At 39.6% G+C, this 23,525-nt stretch overlaps 1 protein-coding gene across 5 annotated transcripts in view; it reads right to left on the minus strand.

The window, feature by feature from the left end:
• Positions 1-4,740: 4,740 nt before the first annotated feature.
• The window catches only part of casp8ap2 (caspase 8 associated protein 2), a 44,785-nt gene continuing 26,000 nt past the window's right edge, over positions 4,741-23,525 (minus strand). For 2 of the 5 annotated variants that reach the window (XM_069887321.1, XM_069887318.1), the window contains exons 7-10: positions 21,099-23,437; positions 17,569-20,149; positions 8,254-8,397; positions 4,741-5,727 (exon numbers count right to left, since the gene is read on the minus strand). In XM_069887321.1, the coding sequence (XP_069743422.1) occupies positions 5,703-5,727; positions 8,254-8,397; positions 17,569-20,149; positions 21,099-23,437 (5,089 nt within the window). In that variant the 3' untranslated portion in view covers positions 4,741-5,702. The remainder of the gene's footprint in view (positions 5,728-8,253; positions 8,398-17,568; positions 20,150-21,098; positions 23,438-23,525) is intronic. The other 3 variants (XR_011340702.1, XM_069887322.1, XM_069887320.1) reach the window with 3 other exon arrangements.

Raw genomic sequence — 23,525 nt, forward strand, 5'->3', positions numbered from 1 at the left:
GTGAAGTGCCTGCTACGATCAGGGGGGAAAGAGAGAGGTCGTTGCCGCGAGACCAGGAAGATGGGGGGGGGGGGGGGGAGGTCACCGTCATGGGGCCAGGGGGTTGCCACGATCAAATGGAGAGGGGTCGCTGCTGCGGGGAAGAGGAAGAGGACAGGAGTCGGCTGCTGTAGGGAAGGGGAGACTGACAGTCAGTGGGGGAGCGATTGATAGCTGTGTTATCATGGGGGCAGGATCCCCCTTAAATCACTGGATTGGCAAAATTTACAAGGGAGATCCAGACCCAGCTTGAAAGGTACTGGGAGCACTTATCACCCATTTAACACAACTGGGTCCCAGGAGGGATACCCAGGTGTGGCAATTTAAAAGCACCTAATGAATGTATCATGAAATTCTGTTTTCCTCTCATTAAATCCAGGCATATCACTATTGTCAGTGTCTATGCACCAACTCTCGTGAGTTCAGATGAAGACAAGGAAATTTTCTATCAGGACCTGGACCAGACTATTCGGACAACCCCTGTCCATGATAAGAGTCGTCATCTTGGGTGACTTGAATGGTAGGGTGGGGATAGATAGCGAAAACTGGGACGGAGTCCTTGAGAGACATGGAGTGGCAAAATCAAACACTAATGTCCTGCAGTTTCTGAATAAGTGGGCCAAACACAACCTGTGCATCACAAACACGATGTTTAGACCTCCAAACAAGTAAAAACAACTTGGGTGCATCCTAGGTCCAAACACTGGCACCTACTTGACTATGTCATAGTATGCCAGTGTGACCTTCAAGGCATCACCATCACCTGGGCCACGTGAGGTGCTGAGTGTTGGACAGATCACAGGCTGGTTTGGTCAGTGCTCAACCTACACATAGCCCCTTTGCATCGTAAGCAATCAAAGACTGTCAGAGAGTCATTCAACATTAGCAGACAGCAACATCCAAGTCAAGTCCAACCTTTTCAAGATGTACTTTTAATGAAAAACTCTCCAGCAATTCACCGCTTGTAGGAACCTGTTCTGAAAAGTGGAAGCAGTTCAAAGATGTTATCAAGCAGACTGCAACATCTAGACTCAGAATGAAAACCTGAGTGCATCAAGATTGGCTTGATGAAAAACACGAGACCATTTCAGAAGCCCTTCGGGCCAAGAACAAGGCCTGTGCAGAATGGCAAAATGACCCATCATCTGTCTCAAAGAAAGACAAGTTTAAACCTCTGCAGTCCAAAGTACTGGCGCAACTGCAAGAAATGAGGGACAAGTGGTGACAAGGAAAAGCTGAGCGGGTGGAAACACTATGCAGACATGCACGCCACCAGAGAGTTTCAGAACCATAGACAGTTTATGGTCCTTCTAAATCAGGATGCTCCCCCTTGCTGCCATCTGACGGGTTGAGCCTGATTAAAGACCAGGAAGGACTGAAAACTGCTGGGCTGAATACTTTTCCCACCTATTCAATAGGCTGTCCATAATTGATCCTGATATCTTATAGCACATCCCTCAGCAGTCAGTCTTGGATGACCTAGACCTGTCACCCTCTACTGATGAGATCAATAAAGCGACCTCACAGAGGAATTCAAATAAATCAACAGGGCAGATGGTATTCTTGCCTAGATCTACAACGCTCTAAGCCCAAATGCATTACGGGCTTTCCCAGACATCCTGGAAGACATCTGGAATGACAGAGGAGATCCATGATGACTTCCAAAATGCCCTCATCGTGACTCTCAACCAAAATAAGGGAAGCAAATCAAACTGCAGAAACAACAGGGGTACCTCACTGCTGTCCATCACAAGCAAGATTTTCGCCTGCATCCTCCTGAACAAACTTGTCACTGTCTCGGAAAGGAATCTCCTGGAGGCGCAGTGCGGCTTTCGGCCAGAAAGGAACACAGTGGACATATTTGCCTTGAGACAAGTTCAGGAGAAGTGCATCGAGCAGAACAAGCCTCTTTACGATGTCTTCATTGACCTGACAAAGGCATTTGACACTGTAAATGAGGAGGCTCTCTGGATCATCCGGAGTCAATATGGAAATTCTTAAAAATGATTCAGCTGCTCCATGACAGAAGGACAGGACAAGACCTCTGCAGTGGTGACACATCAGCTGCATTTCTAATGGGGTGAAGCAGGGCTGCGTACTAGCCCCAGTCTTGTTCAATCTGTTCTTCACTTGCATGTTGTCACGTGCTGTCCGAGGTCTGGAAGAGGGAGTGTACACCAGGTACTGATTGGATAGGTCTCTCTTTGACCTTCACCGCTTCAATGCATGGACGAAGTGCCTCTATGCAGTCATTCAAGAAACTCTTTTTGCTGATGACTTTCAACTCTTGGCGCACAAAAATAGTGCTCAGTCACTGCTACACTCTTTGGCCTGACCATCAGCCTGAACAAGACTGAAGTACTCCATCAGTCTGTGCCAAACACCAACACCATAGAATCAAAAATCATTGTTGTCGATACTCAGCTGGCAAATGTAAACAGCTTCAAATACGTGGGGAGCATCATCTCGAGTCTTGGGCCTTTGGACAAAGAAATTGACTCCAAGATCAGCAAAGCCACCCAAGCTCTCAGGAGGCTGCAACCCAGAATGCTAAATCAACACAATGTCTGCATCTCCACAAAGCTGTAAGTCTCCAGAGCTGTGGTCAACCCTTCTCTCCTATACGGATGTGAGACCTGAACTCTTGAGCCGACATCACATCAAACAACTGGAGAAATTCCACATGCCCACCTTCCGTTCCATCTTTGGCACCCGTTGGCAAGACCATGTCTCCGACCTAGAGGTCTTGGGCCATGTGGCTCCCCAGCATTGAGTCCCTGATCATCAGAGCCCAGATGCAGTGGCTGGGACAAGTCATTAGAATGGATGACCGCCATATGCCTCACTAGCTGCTCTATGGTGAACTGAAAACCAGAAGGAGACATCAAGGTTGTCCACACAAGCACTATAAAGACACTGTGAAGGAAACCCTACACTACTGTGACATCCGCCAAGAAAACTAGAAGTTGTGCCTGCTGACATATCCCATTGGCAAGCCCTTTCCTATGAAGCCTCCACCAGTTTTGAAGACAGGCACTGCCAAAAACTGATTGAAAAACTGATGGAAACTGATGAAAAGCTGCAGCCATAGTGCCCCCATTCTGCTGGACTCTGCACTTCCAGACTGGGACTTCAAAGTCACCTTTGTGTCCACAGATGAACTGCACAACAACATGTCTTCTTCAAACCAAAGGTCGACCAATATTTTATTCATTAACATAGCCTCAATGAACTCCCTTCCCTTCCTGAATCCACATCTGCGTCTGCCTGATGGAACCATTTCTATCCAGATGTCTCACTATTAGTAAGGCCTTTGACAAGGTCCTGCAAATTAAGTCAGGGTCAGTCACTTGGTGTTCATGGTAAGGTATTAAATTCATTTAGACCAGTGGTTCTCAACTGTTTTTCTCCCCACTCACATTACACATTAAGTAATCCCTTATCACCCGCGGAGCACCTATGGTTCAGGCATTGGCTTTATGGGAAAAACTAGAGTGTGGTATTGGATGATGACCTCTCTGAATAGAAGCCTATGACGAGTGATGTGCCTCAAGGCTCTCTGCTCAGTCATTGTTGTTTGTCAACAATATCAATGAACTGTATGATAATGTGGCAAATTGGATCAGCAAATTTGCTGATGACAAAGAATGGAGGTGTTGTGAACAGCAAGGAAGGCTTTCAAAGCCTGCAGAGGAATCTGGGCCAGCTGGAAAAATGGGCTGCAAAATTGTGGATGGAATTTAATGCAGACAGGTGCTGCACTTTGGAAGGACAAACCAAGGTAGTTCATTTTCAGTAAACAGTAGAGCTCTGAGGAGTGTAGTAGAATAGAGATATCTGGGAATAGATACACAATTCCCTGACTGCCATCACAGGTAGATAGGGTTGTAAAGAGAGCTTTTGGAACATTGATCTTCATAACTCAAAGTATTGAGTATAGGAGTTGGGATATTATGAAGTTGTTCAAGACATTGGTGAGGCCAGATTAAACAGGTTAGAACTTTATTCCCTGGAGTGCAGAAGAACGATGGGAGTTTTGAGAGATAAACAAAATTATGATGGGTATGGATAAACACAAGCAGGCTAGAGGACCTGGGTTAAGGGTGAAAGGGGAAAAATTTATAGGGAATATTTATGAAGAACATATTCACACAGAGTGGTGGGAGGATGGAATAAGCTCGCAGCTGAATTGGTAAATGCAAGCTCAATTTTGACATTTAAGAAAAATTTAGATAAGGTACATGAAGGTCAGTGGGACTAGGCAGAATAATACTTCAACACAGATGAGAAGGGTTTGTATCTGTGCTGTAGTGTTCCATGGTTCATGATAGCTTCAAGCATTTTCCTGACTACAGACATTAAGCTAACTGGTCGACAATTACTGGTCTTTTGCCCAAATCCATTTTAAACAGTGGCATTCCCAAGTCCATAAAGCAGATCACATCATATATTTGGCTCAATCTGCCCATCAACCTTCACTCCTGCATAGTCCATCTATCTCAGTCTTTTCCCTCTCCTTTCTGATGCAGGGACTGATCCTAGAACATTTATAATTCCTTCCCTACTCCCTTTTTTGTTTAGGTGATACCTGTGTAGTGTTCCTAAAATTTTAAGTTGTATATTATTCACTTCTGTAAGATTTTGAATTTCCAATTGTATGACTCAATTTGCAGCTGTAATAATGACAATCGAAACAAATGGTTATTATTTTGGGCAGTAATTTTTATCAGGAGCACTCAGCAGCTTAACTTTCCAGTCCTCAATCTAATTGAATCACTCCAGAAGAAAAGTGAAACTTATACTTGTCCAAAAGAGATAAAAAAACAAAAAAAACAATGATATATGGAGACCATAATTAAGCAATGAATCCAAGCAAGGCAAAAAAAATTTACTATTTGCATCATGTTCGCATTACAAAACATTGTGGACATGATACAAAAGAAATAGAAATTAAAGCTTTTACTCCTTACATGGAAACTTAGTAAAAAATAAATAATCTTCACAGTTTGAAACATACATAATGTAAATTTCAAAATCGTTGCAAAATATTAACAAATTTACAGTTTTTTTTAAACCAATTCTACGAAAGCAGGCGTGAATACAAGCTAATTCTAAAAGATCCAAACGCTTTCAAAGATAGTCATATAAAAAATAAACTATTAACAGATGTACAATTATACATTTTATACTTTACAGACTACCTGTACACTCTGACAGTGCACCTCAGTGAATACATTGAGATCAGTTTAGCTTGTCGGTAATGCAGATAAATGTGCAAAACTGCACACTGTTACAGCAACTCACTTCCATCATTCTGAGGGGGGTAAAAAAAAAATCACATTTAAAATTTGTTTCATTGTATATTGCAAAATTCTCAATAATAAATTCACAGAAAACCGTGTTTACTGGAAGGAGCAGGTATAAAAGGCTACTTGCATCAAGTTTGGTGTACATGAACTGATCTTTAAGAAATGCAATTGCTGGGGTATTAAAAAAATGGACAGCTCCCACCATGGGAATATTCTTTGTTTCAGTTGTTTGTCATTAATCTCTGTGCTTGGAACTTCTCCACAACTGTCCGGATAGTTTCAGAAAAACAAATAGAAATCTCAGATGCACATATTGTCAGTTATTCTTATTTTCTGTCCTTTTGAATAATTTCATTAAACAATGGAATCTTTCTGATACCTGGAACAAAAATAAAATTGAATTGTATTTTCTGTCACACTGACTTAATTTTCCAACATTTCCTGTAAAATTGTTCACAAGACAGAATGTCATGGTTAATGAATTAATATTAGACTGGGCATCAGGCGTGAAAGGCATCATTTACAATTTTCTAAGAGGACAGAGTTTCAGTTCAGCAGCCTGGATCAAACTTCCCTTCACCAGTGGTGAAGTACCAACTCTCTGTAAGTATCTCAGCTTAACTGCAACTTCCACCTATTCAAGTTGGACACTGAACTCAGAGACTGGCTCACATTTCAGAATTCCCACTTGTCCGCAGGATTTCCCAGGGAGCCCAACAGCAAAGCACAATGTGCTGGGGTTAGAGGGAGGATGTTCTTTATCTGGTCCCTCAACTTGAGAGCTGGCCAGTATATGAGCAGCAACCCCATTCCTTTGATGGGCTGCTGACAGACGAAGGAAGAAAACATGCAAGGAGAATACTTATTTTACTTTATTCAGAATATATTCATTTTGTTCAAATTTATGGTCATTTTAATTTTTTGTTTACTATTTTCTTTGAAAATTTGTATCTATTTGAACAGAAGCAATCAGGAAAATTCTGTCAGGATACTCCAATGTGGGGCAAGGGGATTCAATGCTTAATGGCCAGTTGAATTACTGAGACCATTCTATCTCAATGCATACCTCTTAAATAGAAGATTAGCTTGGTTGGCCTGGAATACATTAGCCCAGGTAGGGGGTACTGAGGGCCACAATTCTGGGTAGCAGGCCACATCCAGGATGATCTGTTCTACATCAATAGACTAGATGGGTTAGTGCTGCTTCTATTTGTGTTCTTGCATCCAACATCTCCAGTGAAGCAACACTCCCAAAATCTTGAACCAAAATGTCTGCAGAAGCCCAAATCTTCAAGGTAAAAGTTCTGCCACAAAGCCAAGGTTAGCAAAAATGCTATGTGACAGAATGAATGAAGCATTTTGTACATGGCAACACTTATTACAGATAACTTTATAGTGAGTTTAATTGCTCAGTTATGTTTTGAAACTCACGATTATGCTCATTAAAAGATGTTTTTGTTCAAAATCCTTGGAATCTCCCTGATCTAGCATTGGTTCAAGGTTATTTTCAAGGCAAATTTGATTGCATAAAACTCCCTTAATACTGAACTATAGTTTCAAGTCTAGAATAGGGTTTCAACCCAGAATCGACTGATTCAAAGAATAAAACGTTCATCAACTTGAAAGCAAAATCTGTCAAAGTTGAAATTCTGAAGTAAAGGCAGAAAATATAGGTATATTTTGAAGTTCCAAGTCTTTTTAGTTTAAAAAAAAATCAGCATTTGCAGCAAAATACATTTTAGATGGAGAGTTTAATGCACATTCCTCTAAATTAGACCTCGTTGGGCTTAATTTTCAGTTACACTAAGATATAAAAATCAAATAGAGCAGTAGTATTTGATTGGCCCCAGGGGAGGTATAGGGACGGCCTGGGTTTAGCATGGATTCATAGACCCCAGACATATGGCTAGAGTCAGGACAACCCAGGTTCATTGTGGTATCATGGACCCTGGTTGTGTTGTAGGATTGGAGATGGGAGGGGGGGGGGGGTGGGGGGCTTCTTCTCCTTGATAGATGCAAGAAACTGGAAATACTGTTGATTGAAGTAGTGGATCAGGCAGAGCATGAATGTAGCTCATGTAAATGAGCAGGTCCCAGAGCTCAAGCAGAGAAATGAAAGGTCCGAAGATGGCAAATCATTGCAGAGAAGTAGAGTCGGCTCCGAGGGAGAATTGTTGAGAGCAAGGACTCTTGGATTGTATGAAACTGTTTAAGGGGCAAACTGGAAGATCTTAATGAGGAGCTGAAAACCACATGCAACAACATTTTGGCGAAGACTGATCAAGAGGAACAAAATATGGCTGTGACAGCGATTCTTCATGAAAACCTAGTCAGCTAGAGAGCAATAGATACCTTCCAGCTCTATGACCATGTTCTCATTAAAATCAAAGATAATGTTTTTGAACACAAAATGAGAACATCCGAATCTCTTCGCATCAGAATTCATCTCATGATCTACTAGAGGCAAATGGTAACACATCCCACTATTAACCACTACAAACTAATTTATTTAACTTTACTTAACTTCAGGAAGTTCATGATAAATTATATGAGCAACTTGCCCAGTCAAGTTCCTCCTGCCCCACCTTTTGCAGATTTGTAGGTCTACACTGGCTTCATCAGCAGAATTGGAATGGAAGTCACCTTCAAAGCAAAGGATTGACTGAGAAGAAAAATGACCTCTGAAAGGAGGACTCAAAAAGCAAATTATTTCATAAAAGTGTGCAAACTTGACCAGAAGTTTTTTTTGTACTGCGTGAAAATCAATCTAAAAATATTATTCCAAAAAGTATATATTATTAGCCCTAGACCAATGATAAGGTTACACTAGGGCTCAGTCCTGAGATTGCCTGCAAGTCAATTTCTCCACAAATCAGAAACATCCATGTTCAACAGTTACCCATACCGTATTGCTTTAAATCCATTTGATGTCATTGGTGCCAAGTTTACCTGGTGTGGGGATCGGTCCAACTTTCTAGATATGTAACTAAAAGTTTCATCATTTGCTCCTTTCTGCTGACAATCCAATAAAATTAACCGATCATCCTCCCTGAAAAATAAAGAGTAGAACAGGATCAGACAGAATAATTTGAAAATGAAAGACAGCCTGTCAAATAAATGATCCACAGGTCCCAATGGAATGCAAAAGCAAAGTGCTGGAAACAGTCGGGTCAGACAACATTGACAGGGTGCACAAGTTTATTAAAGTCAATCTTTTTTTTTTATTTTTCACACCATAAATCACATTAGCCATGATATACACTTTTTCTTTTTCACACATGTACAGTGACTTTTTCTTCCCGCCCCCCCACCCCTCCCTCCTCCCAAGCCACCCCCCCCTCCTCCCAAGCCACCCCCCTCTCATCCATTTTAGGTATACAATCTAGGTTGCATTAAGCCAGTCAGACAATGTTGTCATTCTACAAAATTACACCAGAAATTCTACTGAGTCCATTCTTTTCTTTCCTTCTCCTTCCATCAACTTAGGTAATGTTTGTCCCCGGTAGGTTTTCGCTATTGTATTTAATGTAAGGCTCCCATATTTGTTCGAATATTTCAATATTATTTCTTAAACTATATGTTATTTTTTCTAATGGAATACATTTATTCATTTCTATATACCATTGTTGTATTTTCAAATTATCTTCCAATTTCCAGGTTGACATAATACATTTTTTTTGCTACGGCTAGGGCTATCTTAACAAATCTTTTTTGTGCATCCTCCAAATCAATTCCAAATTCTTTGTTTTTTATGTTACTTAGGAGAAAGATCTCTGGATTCTTTGGTATATTGTTTTCTGTTATTTTATTTAATATCTGATTGAAATCTTCCCAAAATTTTTCTACTCTCTCACATGTCCAGATTGCATGAATTGTTGTTCCCATTTCTTTTTTACATCGAAAACATCTATCAGATACTGTTGGGTCCCATTTATTTAACTTTTGAGGTGTAATGTATAGTCTGTGTAACCAATTATATTGTATCATACGTAGCCTCGTATTTATTGTTTTTCTCATCGTTCCAGAACATAATTTCTCCCATGTTTCCTTTTTTATCTTTATATTTAAATCTTGTTCCCATTTTTGTTTAGTTTTACCATTTGTTTCCTCATTCTCCTTTTCTTGCAGTTTAATATACATATTTGTTATAAATCTTTTGATTAACATTGTATCTGTAATCACATATTCAAGGTTACTTCCCTCTGGTAAACTCAAATTGCTTCCTAATTTATCCTTCAAGTAGGATCTCAGTTGGTAATATGCCAGCGCTGTATCTCCAGTTATATTGTTCTTATCTCTCATTTGTTCAAAGGATAAGAATCTACTTCCTGAAAAACAATTTTCTATTCTTTTAATCCCTTTTTTTTCCCATTCTCTAAAGGAAAGGTTATCTATTGTAAAAGGGAGTAGCTTATTTTGCGTCAATATTAGTTTTGGTAATTGATAATTTGTTTTATTTCTTTCTACATGAATCTTCTTCCAAATATTGAGGAGATGATGTAATACTGGAGAAGTTCTATGTTGTACCAATTTTTCATCCCATTTATATAATATGTGTTCAGGTATCTTTTCCCCTATTTTATCTAATTCTAATCTCGTCCAGTCTGGTTTTTCCCTTGTTTGATAAAAATCTGATAGGTATCTTAATTGTGCGGCTCTATAATAATTTTTAAAGTTTGGCAATTGTAAGCCTCCTTGTTTATACCATTCTGTTAATTTATCTAGTGCGATCCTCGGTTTCCCCCCTCTCCATAAAAATTTCCTTATTATTTTCTTTAACTCTTTAAAGAATTTTTCTGTCAGTTGTATTGGCAATGCCTGAAATAAGTATAATATCCTTGGAAAAATGTTCATTTTAATACAGTTTATCCTTCCTATCAGTGTTAGTGGTAGATCTTTCCAATGCTCTAAATCGTCCTGTAATTTTTTCATTAGTGGATTATAATTGAGTTTATATAATTGGCCTAGATTTTTGTTTATTTGTACACCTAGGTATCTTATTGCCTGCATTTGCCATCTAAATGGAGATTCCTTCTTAAATTTTGAGAAATCCGCATTATTCATAGGCATTGCTTCACTTTTATTTACGTTTATCTTGTAACCCGACACTTCTCCATATTCCTTCAATTTCTTATATAATTCTTTTATTGATAGTTCTGGTTCTGTTAAGTACACTATAACATCATCCGCAAATAGACTGATTTTATATTCCCTGTCTTTTATTTTTATTCCTTTTATATTATTATCTATTCTTATCAATTCTGCTAGTGGTTCTATAGCTAGCGCAAACAATAAAGGTGATAGTGGGCATCCCTGCCGCGTTGACCTGCTTAAGTTAAATTGCTTTGATACATGTCCATTTACTGTCACTTTTGCTAACGGTCCCTTATATAATGCTTTAATCCAATTAATATACTTCTCCGGTAAACTGAATTTTTGCAATACTTTGAACAAATAATTCCATTCTACTCTGTCGAAGGCCTTCTCTGCGTCTAAAGCAACTGCTACTGCAGGTGCTTTATTTCCTTCTACTGCATGAATTAAGTTAATAAATTTACAAATATTGTCTGTTGTGCGTCTTTTTTTGATAAATCCAGTTTGGTCTAAATTTACCATTTTCGGTACCTGTTCTGCTAATCTGCTAATGGTTTAGCTATTATCTTATAATCTGTGTTTAGCAAAGATATTGGTCTATATGACGCTGGTGAGAGTGGATCTTTCCCTTGTTTTAGTATTACTGTAATTATTGCTGTTTTACATGAATCAATGAGAAAGACAACAGACTCGCCAAGGCAAATAGCGCCTTTGGAAGACTACACAAAAGAGTCTGGAAAAACAACCAACTGAAAAACCTCACAAAGATAAGCGTATACAGAGCCGTTGTCATACCCACACTCCTGTTCGGCTCCGAATCATGGGTCCTCTACCGGCACCACCTACGGCTCCTAGAACGCTTCCACCAGCGTTGTCTCCGCTCCATCCTCAACATCCATTGGAGCGCTTTCATCCCTAACGTCGAAGTACTCGAGATGGCAGAGGTCGACAGCATCGAGTCCACGCTGCTGAAGATCCAGCTGCGCTGGATGGGTCACGTCTCCAGAATGGAGGACCATCGCCTTCCCAAGATCGTGTTATATGGCGAGCTCTCCACTGGCTACCGTGACAGAGGTGCACCAAAGAAAAGGTACAAGGACTGCCTAAAGAAATCTCTTGGTGCCTGCCACATTGACCACCGCCAGTGGGCTGATAACGCCTCAAACCGTGCATCTTGGCGCCTCACAGTTTGGCGGGCAACAACCTCCTTTGAAGAAGACCGCAGAGCCCACCTCACTGACAAAAGGCAAAGGAGGAAAAACCCAACACCCAACCCCAACCAACCAATTTTCCCCTGCAACCGCTGCAACCGTGTCTGCCTGTCCCGCATCGGACTTGTCAGCCACAAACGAGCCTGCAGCTGACGTGGACTTTTTACCCCCTCCATAAATCTTCGTCCGCGAAGCCAAGCCAAAGAAGAAAACATGAATCTGGTAAGCTTTGTGTTTCATCAATCTGGTTGATTACATCCAGGAGGGGCGGAATTAATAAGTCTTTAAATGTTTTGTAGAATTCTATTGGAAATCCATCCTCTCCTGGTGTCTTATTATTTGGTAATTTTTTTATTATCTCTTGTATTTCTACTGTTCCAAATGGTTCTGTTAATTTATTTTGTTCCTCTATTTGTAGTTTTGGTAGTTCAATTTTAGTCAAAAATTCATCTATTTTCCCTTCTTTCCCTTCGTTTTCAGTTCGGTATAATTGTTCATAGAATTCTCTAAAGTTTTCCTTAATTTCTTTTGGATTATATGTAATTTGTTTGTCTTTTTTCCTTGTTGCCAATACCATTTTCTTAGTTTGCTCTGTCTTAAGGTGCCATGCTAGGATTTTGTGCGTTTTTTCACCTAGTTCATAATATTTCTGTTTTGTCTTCATTATATTCTTCTCTACCTTATATGTTTGTAATGTTTCATATTTTATTTTTTTATCCGCCAATTCTCTTCTTTCAGTTGTATCTTCCTTCATTGCTAATTTTTTTTCTATGTTTACTATTTCCCTTTCCAACTGCTCTGTTTCCTGATTATAGTCCTTCTTCATCTTGGTTACATAACTTATTATTTGCCCTCTAATGAATGCTTTCATTGCATCCCATAGTATAAACTTATCTTCCACTGATTCCGTATTTACTTCAAAATACATTTTTAATTGTTTTTCAATAAATTCTCTAAAATCCTGTCTTTTAAGTAGCATGGGGTTTAATCTCCATCTATACATTCTTGGAGGGATGTCCTCTAGCTTTACTGTCAATATTAAGGGTGAATGGTCCGATAGTATTCTCGCTTTATATTCTGTTTTTCTTACTCTATCCTGCATACTAGCTGATAACAAAAATAGGTCTATTCTTGAGTATGTTTTATGTCTAGCCGAGTAGTATGAGTATTCCTTTTCTTTTGGGTTTTGTTTCCTCCATATATCCAAAAGTTTCATTTCTTGCATTGATTTAATTATAAATTTAGTTACTTTGTTCTTTCTGTTAATTTTTTTCCCCGTTTTATCCATATTTGAATCCAAAGTCAGGTTGAAATCCCCTCCTATTAGTATGTTCCCTTGCGTATTAGCTACCTTCAAAAAGATATCTTGCATAAACTTTTGATCTTCTTCGTTAGGTGAATATACATTAAGTAGATTCCAAAACTCCGAATATATCTGACATTTTATCATAACATATCTCCCTGCTGGATCTATTATTTCCTCTTCTATTTTAAATGGCACATTTTTACTAATTAATATAGCCACTCCTCTTGCTTTTGAATTATACGATGCTGCTGTTACATGTCCTACCCAATCTCTCTTTAATTTCTTGTGCTCCAATTCAGTTAAGTGTGTTTCTTGGACAAATGCTATATCAATTTTTTCCTTTTTCAGTAAATTTAGTAGTTTCTTCCTTTTAATTTGGTTATGTATTCCATTAATATTTAAAGTCATATAGTTCAGCGTAGCCATTTTATACTTTGTTTATCTTCTCTTTCCGTTTTTCCATCATTACCTTTCCTCCTTTTCCATTTCTGTTTTCTTATTTTCAACTCTTTATAAGACAACATTCCTACAACATCAAACATTTTCCTTATTCTCCTATTTATATCTTCTTTATCCCCAATCTCCCCTTCCCCTCCTGAGTTGTCCTTTATCCCTTGTCGGACAACCACATCTCCCCTCTCCATTTGGGTTTGCGAATCCACTCGCAAGCGTCAACTGATTTTGCAGTGACTGCTATTCCCCCCCACCCAACCCCCCCCAGAAAAGATTTCACTTTTCATATGTAACAAAGGTCACTCTTTTAATTCCCTCCTTATTCACTTTATTCCATTACCTTCCCTTATTAATTCTTGTCTATACTATCTATATTTTCCTCTAAGTACAGATACATTCACGTATGCACATTGTATCTATTCACTCTTATACCTCTTTACCCTCTTACATATCAATCGTGATCATTTTTACTCTCATTACCCGTCTTCATCCCTCAGTCTATTTTTGTAATTGTTCTGCAAATTTTCGTGCTTCTTCTGGATCCGAGAATAGTCTGTTTTGTTGTCCTGGAATAAATATTTTCAATACCGCTGGATGCTTTAGTATACATTTATACCCTTTCTTCCATAAAATCGCCTTTGCTGTATTGAACTCCTTTCTCTTCTTTAGGAGTTCAAAACTTGTATCTGGATAAATGAAGATTTTTTGCCCTTTATACTCCAGTGGTTTGTTGCCCTCTCTTACTTTTTCCATTGTCTTCTCCAGTACCTTTTCTCTTGTAGTATATCTTAGGAATTTTACTACAATAGATCTTGGTTTTTGTTGTGGTTGTGGTTTAGAGGCCAATGCTCTATGTGCCCTTTCTATTTCCATTTCTTGCTGTAGTTCTGGACATCCTAGGGTCTTAGGGGTCCAATCTTTTATAAACTCCCTCATATTCTTGCCTTCTTCATCTTCCTTAAGGCCCACTATCTTTATGTTATTTCTTCTGTTATAATCTTCTTCAGCATGATGCTGAACCAAGCCATGAAAGACCCCAACAATGAAGACGCTGTTTACATCCGGTACCGCACGGATGGCAGTCTCTTCAATCTGAGGCGCCTGCAAGCTCACACCAAGACACAAGAGAAACTTGTCCGTGAACTACTCTTTGCAGATGATGCCGCTTTAGTTGCCCATTCAGAGCCAGCTCTTTAGCGCTTGACGTCCTGCTTTGCAGAAACTGCCAAAATGTTTGGCCTGGAAGTCAGCCTGAAGAAAACTGAGGTCCTCCATCAGCCAGCTCCCCACCATGACTACCAGCCCCCCCACATCTCCATCGGGCACACAAAACTCAAAACGGTCAACCAGTTTACCTATCTAGGTAGCACCATTTCATCAGATGCAAGGATCGACAATGAGATAGATAACAGACTTGCCAAGGCAAATAGCGCCTTTGGAAGACTACACAAAAGAGTCTGGAAAAACAACCAACTGAAAAACCTCACAAAGATAAGCGTATACAGAGCCGTTGTCATACCCACACTCCTGTTCGGCTCCGAATCATGGGTCCTCTACCGGCACCACCTACGGCTCCTAGAACGCTTCCACCAGCGTTGTCTCCGCTCCATCCTCAACATCCATTGGAGCGCTTACACCCCTAACGTCGAAGTACTCGAGATGGCAGAGGTCGACAGCATCGAGTCCACGCTGCTGAAGATCCAGCTGCGCTGGATGGGTCACGTCTCCAGAATGGAGGACCATCGCCTTCCCAAGATCGTGTTATATGGCGAGCTCTCCACTGGCCACCGTGACAGAGGTGCACCAAAGAAAAGGTACAAGGACTGCCTCAAGAAATCTCTTGGTGCCTGCCACATTGACCATCGCCAGTGGGCTGATAACGCCTCAAACCGTGCATCTTGGCGCCTCACAGTTTGGCGGGCAGCAACCTCCTTTGAAGAAGACCGCAGAGCCCACCTCACTGACAAAAGGCAAAGGAGGAAAAACCCAACACCCAACCCCAACCAACCAATTTTCCCTTGCAACCGCTGCAATCGTGTCTGCCTGTCCCGCATCGGACTTGTCAGCCACAAACGAGCCTGCAGCTGACGTGGACTTTTTACCCCCTCCATAAATCTTCGTCCGCGAAGCCAAGCCAAAGAAAGAAGAAATTTTCCATTATATCTATTTTTTGAGCTAACAGTTCTTGAGTCTCTATCGCTTTTTTATTAGATTCCTCCAATTTCTTTTTTAAGTCTTCTACCTCCATTTCTGCTGCTACTGCCCGCTCTTCCATCTTGTCCATTTTCTTTCCCATTTCTGTTAAGGTCATATCTATTTTATTCATTTTCTCTTCTGTGTTGTTTATTCTTCTTCTTAAATCATTAAATTCCTGTGTTTGCCATTCTTTAAATGACTCCATGTATCCTTTAATAAGAGAAAGTACAACCTTTATCTTGTCTTTCCCTTCTTCTTCTATTTCACTGTACTCTTCCTCTTCTTTTTCCTCTGGGTTGACCATCTGTTGTTTCTTTGTTCCCCTTTTGTTCTCTTCTTTCTTGTTTCCATTGTCTTCTGTGTTCTCTTCTTGCTGCAGGTGTTCTGCAGCTGTCGTTGCCGGCTGTGGAGATCGACTGCCCAGCTGGTCCCCCCTCCCGTCGGTGTGTTTTTTTTCATGCGCGGTTGCGCACTTTTACTCGGCTCAGCAAGCCATTTTTGTAGTCCACTATCTACCGACCTGAGGGAGCGGGTTTCTCTCTCCACCGCGGGCCTCTTCGAACAGGTAAGGGCTTCTCCTTCTTCCTCCGTTGTCTTCTCTTCCTCTCTTCTTACCGTTGCTTTCGATTTTTCTTTTTTTGTCGCCATCTTCTTTCCACCTTTATACTCACTTTTCTTTAACTTTTATTTCTGTGCCTTTGTGTTTTCCTTTGTTTTTCCAGACTTTTCTGGAGAGGGCTGGAGTTCACCGTCCGGCCACTACTCCATCACGTGACTCCGAATGTTATTAAAGTCAATCTTTATGTATACTTGGCCTTATCCTTTTAATCACGTGCAAGTTGCTACACATACAGCCTAACAAAAGCAAAATGAAGGAGACCATGCAAAGAGGACAAGAGGGGGAAAACAACCTTTCATGAAATAAAAAAAACTGCAAAATCAATTGTGTAAATGTCAAAGAGGAAAGTGCAAATTAGAACAGGGGAAATACATCAAATAAAACTTTAAAGAAAGGGAGGTTGAGATAGAATTGTGATAGGGAAAAGTAGAATAAATACATTTTTAAAAAAAGCTTCAATGATTCGAACTCCTCAATATAATAGATGATTTTCAGTCCTGGTACACATGATAGGTACTGATCAACATATTACATTGCCAAAAGGGTACTCAAGCACAGGTGAACATATTCAAGATTGCAGAACTTGTAAATCCAAACTACACCCAATGCAAGTTTTTGTGATCTTTTACAAGTTTAAACATCACATCAAAACCTGGCCCCCACATATAAAATTGCATACCTTCAGAAAGGTTATTAAATCAAGTAATTTTGTGGGCATAAAAAAAGTTAAAACCTCTAAAAACTTAAAAATATCAAACTATTGGACATCATCAAAATTAACGTATGGTTCTGCACAGAATTTAAACAGGCCATTTGTTGTTATTTAATCCTAGTTATCTAAATGTCATATTATGTTCAATTAATGCTTTCTTAATCTACTACTAAATGAACATCATTAAAAAAGATGGCACAGTTAGCACAACACTGTTACAGCACCAGTGATCGGGACTGGGGTTCAAATCCCATGGTGTCTGTAAGGAGTCTGTACCTTCTCCCTGGGTTTTCTCTGGGGGCTCCAGTTTCCTCTCACTATTCAAAATGGACTGGGTCAATTAAGTGTAATTGGGCGGCAGGGGCTCGTAGGCTGAAATGGTTATCATACTATATGTCTAAATTTAAAATTTCATATTTTAAAGAAGTGTTTTGACAAACAAAAATAGCTTAATTATTATTCATTGTTGGCGGGTTTCTTGCATGTATTCCTTTTGTTATTAAGATTTGAAGCAAATGCTGGGCAACCCGAAACTATTTCCAAATTAATCTGAAACCACTATCAACTAACTTTATACATCTGATAAGCAAACTTTTAAAGACTACAAAATTGACAAATTGAAATCTTACCTAGTCCATGTGAATACAACTTCACCATTCTTCTTAATAACATTTTTAGCAGGGAGACAGGTTGGTGACAATACTGTAGTCAGATTTGTATTGGTCATTGTTTTCTCTGGTGTAACTGCTTTCTTGAGACTTTTAGTTGAGGAAGATGATTTTTTTCTAGTTGTGGTTTTGCCGTCATCTTTTTTCTTGCTGTTTTTTGAAGTCTCAGGATCTTTTCGGGCCCTCTTCTCGGTGGAATCCATTTTTGTGTTACATTTCCTTTTCGCATTCCCTGAACTAGGACTGGGATCCAAATTGGTCGGAGTCAATAGTGCCATATCTTGGGTATTCAATGTTTCATGATCTGCACACATTTTAGTTAACGATAGTTGATCTTTCTCCAAGTGAGGTGGCTGCCTATCAACCTCCATTCCAGTCTCTTCCATACCTCTGCTTTCACCAAAGGGATGGTCCACAATTTGGGAATGATCAGGCAGTGCCTCAGACATTACACAATCTTGTTCTTCAGCCAAGTCTTGTACATTGTTGCTGGATAATATAGTCTGCTTAACTGGTACCAAATTAGATGACTCATTCACAGCAGAGAGTGAACTCTGCAGTGGAGAATCAGTGTTGGATGCCCTGCATCTTATCTTGACGATGAAGTGATCATTTGATTTTTCCATTACAACAGCCTGCATTGGGGGATGGCAATGATACGGAAAAATAGAGGCTGACATCTGCTTGCTCCACGTTGAAGAACTGCTGGACCTGCTGCTGGAATTGTCTGAATCCAATGCCAAGTGGATATCTTGTTCCGAAGCATCCTCCTCGTCGAGGACAGTATTTTCATTGTAATGGCCAGACAAAATGGTCTCACTCACCTCGCCAGTCAAGGACGATCCATTCTGCGATGTTAAGAAGCTGATTTCCCCATCTGATTTAAGGGGTGATGGAACGGTAAGAGAAACTGCCAGATCCTCCATCAGAATCGTGGAGGGACGCATTTGTAGAACTGAACTAGTTTCAATGACCTTCAGGCTACTTGAATCTACAGATGGACTGGTTGCACAGGCATCTCTGTTTAGTACCACCTTATCAGGAACTTCCAGCATGCAGCTTTCATCCAGAATATCTATGTTGAGTGGCGGTCTTAACCCAACACTGTGCTTGTTTGGGGTAATGGGCCAAGAAATACTATCCCCCTGGGAGACCACAACAGCTTTCTCTGAAGTGGAAGACAGATGTGTGCTGACATCTGGATGCATCTTTTCTGGGACAGGCCAAGAATTACATTCCAAAGTTGAAATCCCTTGCTCTAGCAGATCCGATCCCTGTAACAAACATTTGAATATCTCGCCCATCTGAGCATCACTTACCAGGTTAAAGGTAAGAGTAGAGGCCTGCTGCTCTGTTAGAATGCCAAGTTCAGTTTTCTCATGGGAGTCTTTAATAGAGTTGGAATTTAACAGTGAATCATTTGAAGCATTCAAATTCATCTGATTTACAGGCAGCAAGTTTTTGACTTTTGTGGAAGGCTTATAATTTTCTTTAGTGATACCACTAGCTGAAAGCTCAATGCAATTCTTTGCATGGTTGTTCAATGTAGTTCCCTTTTGATTGCTCCTTTCAGTAGCCAATTTTTTCTCAGAGTTCTTTTTGCCCAAAACATTATTTGCCACAGATGGCTCCAAAGAGTAGGACCTCTTCAATTTTGAAAGTTTAGCATCTTTGTGCTTAACCACTGCATTTCTCTGCTTACTTTTGATCAATTTCTTCTCATTTTTTCTTTCCTCCTCCAAGGCCAATTCCATACTTGTATTCTCACAAGAAATAAATATCTCGCGCGTCTTCTCAAACATAAAATCAAACTGTTTTTCCACAAAAGTCCACAGTTTTTCTTTCATATTTGGGGCCTGCTGTGAGAAAATATTGTTGACAATTCCATTGCATTTAATCTGTAAAAGAGTGGTCTCAATCATTGCACAGATGGAACTCTTTTGCTTTTGCCTGGACTTTGGAAATTTGTACCTTTTAACTACAGAGATGAATTCTGCAGTGGCAATTTCGATAATTCGTTTAAAGCTCCGGATTTCAAATTGTTTATGAAGCTTCATGTATTTCCGTCGAATGATCTTGCGAGCAACCATTAAGGTTTCCATTAAATCTGTGACAGAGGATTTAATCTGATATCTTTCAACAGAACTCAATGAAGATCTTTTCAATCCTTCAGTATTTTGATTTGATGGCACTCCTTTTGATTCTCCTTGGTTTTTAACAGGTTTAAATTTGGGTAATACCTCAGATGAATATTTTACAGCAGATTCATCAGGATTTGCTAATCTTCCTTTCTTTTCACTTGGGTTTTGACCAGAATTACCATTCTCTTTGTTGTTGCTTTCTTTCACTTGAACATTACAACTCAATTTCTGCACTTGAGAAGTACACTCATCCACATCAGTTACAATTTCTCCTTCTTCTATTTCTTCTGAAATATCCAGTGCTTTAACTCCTGGCTTATACAAAGGCTCCTGATTTTCTTTATTTAAATCCATCGTACAACTGCTTAGAGAACAACCATCTTGGACTTTCACTTCAGAATCTAAATGAACAAACAAAGTTTTAAAAAGGCTGCAATAGCACTTACAATTCACATTTGTGGATAACAGAAGCTTATGAATATCACAATGGACCTTTGACTTGATCAAGAAAAAACTGACTTCATTACCAATCAAGAAAGACGTTCGACAGCCACCAACAGTACAACTTGTCTTCTACTCTAAGCAAGAATCCCAAAACAACCAAATGAGATAAATGAATGTTGACATACTACTTTTTTAATAATAAAATCTATTCTCTGCATGATGTTTTAGCTAGATGAAAGATGTTCATGTGGAATTGAAAAAAGAACATTTTCTAGGTGTTCCTATTCTCTCGCTCTATTTCTGTTTGGAATATTGGTCATGGCAATGATTAGCACTGGTAGATAGAGTAAAACAGTGAAGCATGCCAGGAGTAAATCATAAAAGTCCACAGACACTGTAACTGAAGTAAAAACACAATACTGGAGAAACTTAGCAAGCTAAACAGTGTCCTTTATATAGCAAAGATACATAACCAATGTTAGAATAACTGTTGGTACCTGGAGATTATGTAGACGATTATCACTTTATCCTCTACCAAAGAATTCTCAATAGTTCTCAGGCATCTAGATTTTCTACTCTCTTCACATAATTCCTTATCCCTAGTACAAGCCTCACAAAAGAGGTTAAGCCACCAAAATTGATCACATTGTGAAATGTCATCTTTATGCAGACTTTGATGGCACCTGACCACTAAACTTTACATGGAGAAATTAAACTAATAAAAAGAAAAAAAAAATACTTCTTGTTGTAGCACCAGTATGATACAAGCATAAGGAGACATTTGTTTTGCCAAAAACCAATGTGAACTTGCTGCATTTTATTTAATCAGTCCTGCACCCTTCATGTGTATAATGGAATTCTACCTTAAAATATACACACCAAGGGGGAAAAAAAATTCACTTTTACCTTTTAGTTCAACATTTCTGTCTGAAGGTGTATCAGATTTCTCTGATGTTGAAGATCTGATAGGACGCAGAGGACTGGTTAAAGGACTGATGGGTGCACCTATGCACCCAATATAGGTGAAGTCAATGCTCTGAATGGAGTCTTCTTCTGGGTCATCAAACAGACAGGTTTTAACTGGTGTGGTAACAGCTGACGAATCTACCACACTGCCAATTATCTGCTGCAGTTCACAGCAAGTGGCATCTGCTTCTGAATTAGCATATTGCCGTTCAATAACTATTGTGGCAACATCCAAAGACAGACCAGAATTTCCAGGGTTCCCAGTTTCAGTGAGAGATGGAACCTTTTCACTACTGACTGTATTGTCAGTTTCAGTTGCACAACCTGAAACCTGACATTGTTCATCAACAGGACAGTCAACTTCCATAATCTGTTGGGATATTTTGCTCAGTGCATCAACATTCTTATCAACTTCTGACGTCTTTTCTACAGATTGCAAACACTCGCCAGCTTTAGTTTCCATGGGTAGCATGGAACTTTCAACCACATCACAAACTGTTACCACGGTTTCTACAGTCTCTAAAACGATTTCATTTAACTGCACTGGGTCAGATTCTTCCACAAATAGTACTTCAAAGCCTTCCTCCACTTCTCCTCCTTTTAGCAGGGCAGAGGCCACCAGGTCATGGTCTTCAGGTTCCAGATCAACTGGCAGCACAGAAACCCCTGATTCTTCCAACTCCATCTCAGTGCCATTTCCTTGAATTTCACTAGCTTCATTAGGGTGCCTCTTAATTCCAAAGTCATTCTTCTCTGATGCAGATGCCAATCTGCCATCATGGTCCATCATCTCATCTTCACTGAGGATCCGTGTGCATGGCATTTTCCCTTTACAAGGAGCAGCAGATATTTTCTTTACAGGAGAAACAGTAAGTTGCAATGTTTCCATAAAATGCAGTTTGGGATCAGTGTCTCTGACTGAGCTTTGTTCATTTGTTGTGCTCTGCACATTATTTACCCCACAGCCATGTAATGAACCTTCTGTACTATGGCCTTTCCTCATCCTTTCTTTTCCCTCAGGCAATCTGATTTTGTCTTTTTCATTTTGATGCTCTTTGTCAATGCAGTCTCTTCCAATTGGCAACAAATGTCTGTTAATTCTGTGGTCGCTCTGATTTTCTTTGTGCTCAGATTTGCTCTTTCCTTTTTTGCTGTCATCTTTTAAGCTTCTGTTGTCATGTTTATCACTCTGTCGAACACTATCCTCGCCTTGTGCGTTCTTGTTTGATTGTTTACTTCTTCGTTCTCGGCTGTCTTCTGTGCTCCTTTCCTTCCCCACACTCTTGCTCTCAACTTTTTGATGTCTTCTTTCTCTTGAAGAGTGGTCTGATGTGTTTCCAGTGCTCCGTCGAGAACTCTTACAGGGACTTGATGATTTCAATGAATCACTCCTTTTTTCAGAATGCCTTCTCTCGGATTTTCTCTCATTTGGAAAAGATTTACTTCTTAACCTGTCATCCTTTTGTTTATCTTTGGGATTTTCCCGGTTATTTCCCAGTTCCCTTTCTCTGTTCATTATCTGCTCTCTGCTTCTGGGATCACTTTTTTTTGTCTCTTTCCGTTTTTCCTCCTTTTCAACATGGCTTTTTGATTCCTTTGAATCTGCACTGCTTCTTGACAAGACCATTGTTGTGCCTTGACTAACATGCTGACTGTTTTTGTTTGATCTTCGCTCTGGGGTATGCTGAGCTGTGCTTCTCGTTTTAGAATGTGGTCTTGCTTTCTGGGTAGTTTGCCCAAGTTTAGCAACTTTTTCTGGAAAATCGAGTTCCTTGTTTTTATTTCTGGGGCCTGCTAACTCATCAGTAGAACTGTACAACTTTTCAGCGATCCCATGTCTAACCAAATCATGTCCATTTAATTTCTCAATTCCTCTTCTATCTTTGCAAGGAAATGGTTCTGCTTTATCTTCAAACATGTTTGAGTAATGAGGTGGTACCGTACTTGAATTCAAGGAAGACTTGCTGGAATGTTTCCTGTCTAAAAGTGAATGAGAGCTGGAAAGAGATTTGTGATTTCTCAGAAAAGTACTTTGACTCTTAGGTTTTAAAATATTATTTCTACAATCATTTGGTCCATCTTGAGGACAGCTTGCCTCTTCATTTAAGTGAGAAGCATGCAGACGCTGTTCAATATTTGAAGATCTAGATGGACAAGGAAGATTGCGCCTGGTGTTATCATTCTGTGATATATTTGGAACATTCAATGACCCTGGGGGATGAGTGTACTGGCTAGTATGTCGACGGAGACACGAATTTCCCATCCAATTCATTGATTGTCTGATGAATTGAAAACAAAGAAATTATTGCAAAGCTGCATATGACTGATATAAATAAACAAATAAAAATAATGACCTACAGATGCTCT

Source organism: Narcine bancroftii, chromosome 6 (genome assembly GCF_036971445.1).
Source record: "Narcine bancroftii isolate sNarBan1 chromosome 6, sNarBan1.hap1, whole genome shotgun sequence".
Taxonomy (NCBI): domain Eukaryota; kingdom Metazoa; phylum Chordata; class Chondrichthyes; order Torpediniformes; family Narcinidae; genus Narcine; species Narcine bancroftii.